Source organism: Daucus carota, chromosome 8, assembly GCF_001625215.2.
Source record: "Daucus carota subsp. sativus chromosome 8, DH1 v3.0, whole genome shotgun sequence".
NCBI lineage: Eukaryota > Viridiplantae > Streptophyta > Magnoliopsida > Apiales > Apiaceae > Daucus > Daucus carota.
The window spans coordinates 30,508,037-30,513,857 of record NC_030388.2 but is presented as its reverse complement, the minus strand read 5'-3'; the positions used below and the strand labels follow the sequence as shown (position 1 = coordinate 30,513,857).

Sequence of the window (5,821 nt, the reverse complement as noted above, 5' to 3'; positions counted from 1 at the left end):
AAGAATTGATTTTTTTTATTTGGTGTAGATAATCTAAATTTTTATTTAATATAAAAATTGAATTTTTTTTATTTGATGTAGATATTATTTTTTTACTACTTAATATACATGTTAAAAAGTTAAACATCATTTTTCAAATGAAGTATCTCTCCGACCAATCGAGTGTGCGTTTACCGAGGCGGGAAGAACCCTTCTAGGTGGCCCAAGATGAAAATGACTCAAAATATTAATACCACATAATTGGGCCATCTATCACATCATGCTTTAACTTGGTTCAATATATAATTAAGCAAAAATCCTAATATGAGCCGAGATATGTGCTAGGCCCAATGTAGATCAGCCACCTTCCCCCTCAAAAAATTTAGGCAATCTCAACTTCCTCTCAAAATTATTAATAATATTTATGGCATACTATGATCATTTTTACTTGGAGAACTGATTTCTAAAATTGTTACTTACCAGCTCATGCTATTTGATTTATATTTTAGAATAATCACCAAACATAAATCGGATGACTAGATCGGATGACTAGAGTTTCGTACGAAAAAACATAAAATTTTCTTTGCTGAGGTGGGAGAGTATATGTGTAAGCATATGAATGATTTTCATTTTGGTTCATCATTTCATATATATTGATATTCTTTTAAAACGGTTATGCATTAGATGTTTGAGATATCCTCTTAATATTTAAGAAGTTATTTCGAGCAATATAATTAAATATATTATGTATTTACATATTTCTGAATTAAAATAATAAAAAGGCTTAATCATTAGCTTTTTCCCCTGGTTGTCATATCAAATTATAAATTAAAATAATTGCTGAAAAATTGATCGCACATCACATAATATAAAATGAATAGTATTCTGGTTATTAGAGCATGGCGTTGGCTATAATCGTTGGCTAAATGAGACCTTTAAGACATTATGTAAAATTTGCTGAAACTGTAAGACATTTTGCTTCAATAGTGTTGGCTATATTGGTTGCCTATAATTTAAAAATAGTATGTTATTAATATTTTATATTGTTAAAATAGAATATATCAGTTAATAAATGATGTGCAATCTTTCTGCAGATTTCCTACAGACCTGCCGAAATTCGACAAATTTAGTCATCCATAGGAGAGGTTGGCTAAAATTATAACCAGCTAAGTATAGTCGGAGTATGAGGTTTTTCGAGATGTTTGGCTAAAAAATTTTACTTTTAGGATGTCAACTCACATTTTAGTTAGGGTTTTCAATGGTTGGAGATGTTGTTAGTGTTTTTGTCATACCCAAAGAATATAACATGATTTTGTATAAATTTCATTAATCTTGCTTAATTGGTCATTAATCTTGGTTCGTACGTACATGTTGTCTTTAGCGTGGACGAGAGGTGTCTATCGTGTCTGTGCCATATATTTTCATATGGTATATTTTCGTGTTTGTATATTTGATGGTAAAGTCGGTACCCGCGTTTACAGTTAGTGTATTTAATCTGAAATACATAACTGTTTTAAACTTTTTGTGCATCTTTAATATAAATGTAATAACAAAATTTAATTATATTATAAGTTAAAAGATATATTTTTAATGTATTATTTAAGAAAATATATTAAATCTTAATATTTGCATACAGTTGTATACAATCTATACATGTATATTATATATATATGTAGAGTAACTTTTATATAAAAATATATTTATATTGCAAATGAAAACTCAAACACTAAATTTATGGTGCACTCTCGTATTCATGTATCAAAATTTAAGTTCATGCTAATTTTTTGTGTCGTGTATTAAATTGTCAAAGTCTAGATTCTGGATGAACAAGTTATAAGCGATATTTGACTAACACAACTTTTCAAGTGTACGTCAACCATACTTGTTAATCTTAGTCCTTAAAGTTGGGAAGAAACCTTATGACAAGAAGTGCATCTTTGTGAACATTCTAAACTGTTATGACTGGAAATGGTGCTTGTGCATTGTTCACAATGTACGAAATAAGATATGGAAGAATATGTATATAAGTTTACATAATTAGTGTAAATATTTCAGAGAATTGTTCTCCTTTGTCTGCGAGTAATCTCACCCATATTTGGAGGCTGTATATGTTCGTTTATAGCACTTGGCTGTGAGGAATACACACATCAATTAAGTTACCTAATTTCATTGACCTTAGTGTCTTTTTCTACAACAGGGTAGGGAAAGGGAGGTTGAGCATGGTATGCATACTATCAGGTCTCATGGAACCACAGTTGCTAGGACTCACATGCATGATTGGTTTATCTTGCTTTTACTTTCTGTGCGTCGAGATCATTTTAAATATCATACACCCATTCAATCGCTTTGTTGGGAAGGATATGATGTCGGATCTTAAGTATCCATTGAAAGACAACACAGTATCATTATGGACTGTTCCGGTGAGTTTCTTGTACTGAGAAAGGACACTATTTCATATTGATTTTTTGAACTAGCTAGTACTAAAATATAAAGGTTCACTTGGATGGAATGAGGAGAGAATGGAGTGAAATTAAAAATTACGGAGAAATTTGATGATGAAAGAAGAAAGTATGAAAAAATAATGACTAAATATGAGTGAGTCTAAATTTTTTGTGATGAAGATTGTAGGAAAACATGATAAAGGAGTGAAATGAGTTTCTCTCCAAAACATGCAAATTAGATTTCTAGTTAAAATAGTTGAAACAGAATGATTCAAAAAAAAATGAAAATTACAAACATTTTCACTAATCACCTCTAATTTAAAATATAAATTTCATTTTATTCCCCTGCATTCCATTTCATCCAAGTTTATCTAGCCTTTCACCATGTCTGGTCTTAATAATTTATTTAGACTCTGGACATATAACTGATTATCTGTTCTGGTATTATACAGATGTATGCAGTTTTGTTACCTATAATTGTTTTTAGCTCTTCTATATCCTGAGAAGAAGCGTCTATGATCTGCACCACAGTATTTTAGGTGAATATATCATCTTTCTCCCAACAATTATAGTCTGAGGCTCGAGGTTCTTTTCAATGATCTTTTTCATAACTTCCTATTGAAAAACGTATACTTCGATGATGAGTTAAACATATATACTCATTTTGCAGGCCTACTGTCCGCTGTACTTATAACTGGAGTTCTCACGGATTCAATAAAGAATGCAGTCGGCCGGCCTCGGCCTGATTTCTTCTGGCGCTGCTTTCCTGATGGCAAAGAAGTATGCCAGCCTAAATCATTATAGTTTTACATTTTTGATACTATTATCAGATCTTTATTAATACTCCCATTTTCAGTTGTACGACCAATTCGGCAATGTCGTATGCCATGGTATAACAAATGAGATACGGGAAGGACGTAAAAGTTTCCCAAGTGGTCATGCTTCATGTAAGAACACTTCTTACTTCATAATATATTTGTTTATCGTGATGCTAAGAATATGTTAGTGTTATGAATACAATGACAAATTAGTGTGATGCTATGCAGGGTCCTTTGCAGGATTGGGATTTCTTTCTTTGTACTTAGCTGGAAAACTTAAAGCATTCGATGAGAAGGGAAATGTGGCAAAAATTTGTACTGTGTTGCTTCCTCTTCTTGTTGCAGCTCTTGTTTGTGTATCTCGGGTAGATGACTATTGGCAGGATGTGTTTGCTGGGGGACTCTTGGGTTAGTTCTATTCATATATCTTTTATATAACTATTGTCTTGCTCGAGAGTGGCTGTTAATTAAAACTTTTTATCCATATCCAGGGCTTGTGATGGCTACCATATGTTATCTTCAATTCTTCCCACCACCATATCACACTAATGGTAGGCTCTGAAAAATCATTTCACTAGCTAAACTTGAATCTACATTTTAGTACGATTAAAAATTTATTTAGATTGCTTTGTTCCACTATACTAAGGATACTAAGAAGGTGATCACATACTATATTTATGGGGCCATTTGAGCAAACTTAATAAAAATTGACTTACTGCTTAAAGTAAAAATGGATTACTGAGTATAAATAGGTTAATAAAGTGTTTTGAAAAAAATTATCCGAGAGAAAGTAGCATTTTCAACTTCTTAAAAGTGTTTCTACTTATTTACACAAACGAGTTAAGAGAAGCAGAAGGAAAAAACAACTTCTGCTTCCGATAACCAAACAGGCGCTATATAATATACTTTTGGATAAATTTTTTTTTCAGGCTGGGGTCCTCATGCACATTTTGATGTTGTTAGCGAGGCACGTTCAACTCAATTTCCGGTAACTCTGTCAATGATATAGAGATGCATGTGACGCAGTCACAAGCTGCAAGGACTTCAGAATTTGTGACAATACCTTTGGGACATAATTCAAGTTCAATGCTAAATGAACTTCAAGCTGAAAAAATGTGACATTTTTACTCTATAGTTTGTATTTGTCGTAACCTGATGATATATAGCTTTGTTCATAAAGACATGTTTGTGAATTATCTGTTAATAACTGAAATCATTTATACTACATTATTATACATTAGTGAGTTCAAGGATAGAACTTGGAATACAATGCTAAATCCATAAATATTAGTTTTCAAAATAGATGTATGTTGAGTATAGAGAGTGACAAAATTTGAAAGCAAAGAGCAATAATATTTTTATTATTAATAATTGGATTTAGTTGATCGAATAGCAAAGACGGCTCATTATATGTTAGTACCTGATTATCAGTATAGAGTTAAATGAGAAAAGTCAAGTATAGAATTTTGATATCATGTTAAGTGATCAATGTTAAGTGATCAATCAGTTCACTTAAAATCTTAGTATATTTACCGTAAGGTTTGATCTTATGTTACACAAACATTATTCAAGAATGATACCCATCCCATATAATAATACCTTATACATACCTTACAACATAGAGCTACACTACCCACATGACTCAAATAATTATTTACTTTCTTTTATTACATACTTTACAACACAGAGTTACAGTATCCACAAGACTCAAATAATTATTCAACCCCTAACTTGCACTTTTCATGGTACTGCATGTTCTTTGCTACCTGGTTCCTATTAATAAAATGCTGTCTAAAATATTTGTCAAAAACAGGTTGGATGTAAATAAAAAACATGTATGTTGTTTCATGGTCATGTGATATATATGTAGCCTATCCCTTCAACATGATCAAAGCTCGAATTTGTTCTACCTAGAAATTTACATAGATTTTCAGAAAAAATAATAAGAGAAAAGAAAACTCTATGATCGACACATGACATGCATAAAATTTCACTTCTATAACTCTACACATATGTAGGAGAAGAACAAATTGTATAGATAAAAATTGTTGGCCGGTCACAATTACTTAAAATAATGATCTATATGAAATAAAAGATCAAGCAAAATCCCAAAAAAATCCCAAATATAAGAATATAGAGGAAGAAAACGAACTTTAAAATAAGTCATCAAGAAATAAGTTCAAGAAGAGCATGCATCAGGCATTTGCTCATTCAAAGTTTAACCAAACATTTATTAAAAAAACAAAAAAAGTTCAACCAAACATAACCGTCCCAGAATTAGCAGCTAATTTCTGCTTCAAATGCCTGCAAACCATTGCTTGGGTGACCACTTGACGGTATCACTCCTCTGGCCCTCTGGCTGCACCTTTTGGTTCTTCACTAGGAGCCTTGAATCCATTGTTAGCACGTGCTCTTTCATTGTTCCAGGCATCCAGCCTTTCCTTTACATAAGCAAGAGTATAGCCCACGAAGTTACTAACAGAGTTGGGAGGATTTGGCAAACTTGGAGACCTTGGGATGTTTGGAGCAAAACGCGCTGCCACAGAGTTGGGAGGATTTGGCAAACTTGGAGACCTTGGGATG

The 5,821-nt window shown here is 32.1% G+C and overlaps 1 protein-coding gene across 1 annotated transcript; it reads left to right on the top strand.

Annotated features, from left to right (window-relative positions):
• Nucleotides 1-2,179: 2,179 nt before the first annotated feature.
• LOC108198538 (putative lipid phosphate phosphatase 3, chloroplastic) lies at nucleotides 2,180-4,376 on the top strand. The gene is given in 9 exon segments (XM_064082636.1): nucleotides 2,180-2,284; nucleotides 2,286-2,399; nucleotides 2,873-2,903; nucleotides 2,906-2,959; nucleotides 3,091-3,200; nucleotides 3,277-3,367; nucleotides 3,467-3,646; nucleotides 3,730-3,789; nucleotides 4,168-4,376. Coding segments are annotated over 9 exon segments (801 nt in total). The 5' UTR covers nucleotides 2,180-2,203; the 3' UTR covers nucleotides 4,248-4,376.
• The last annotated feature ends 1,445 nt before the right edge of the window (nucleotides 4,377-5,821 follow it).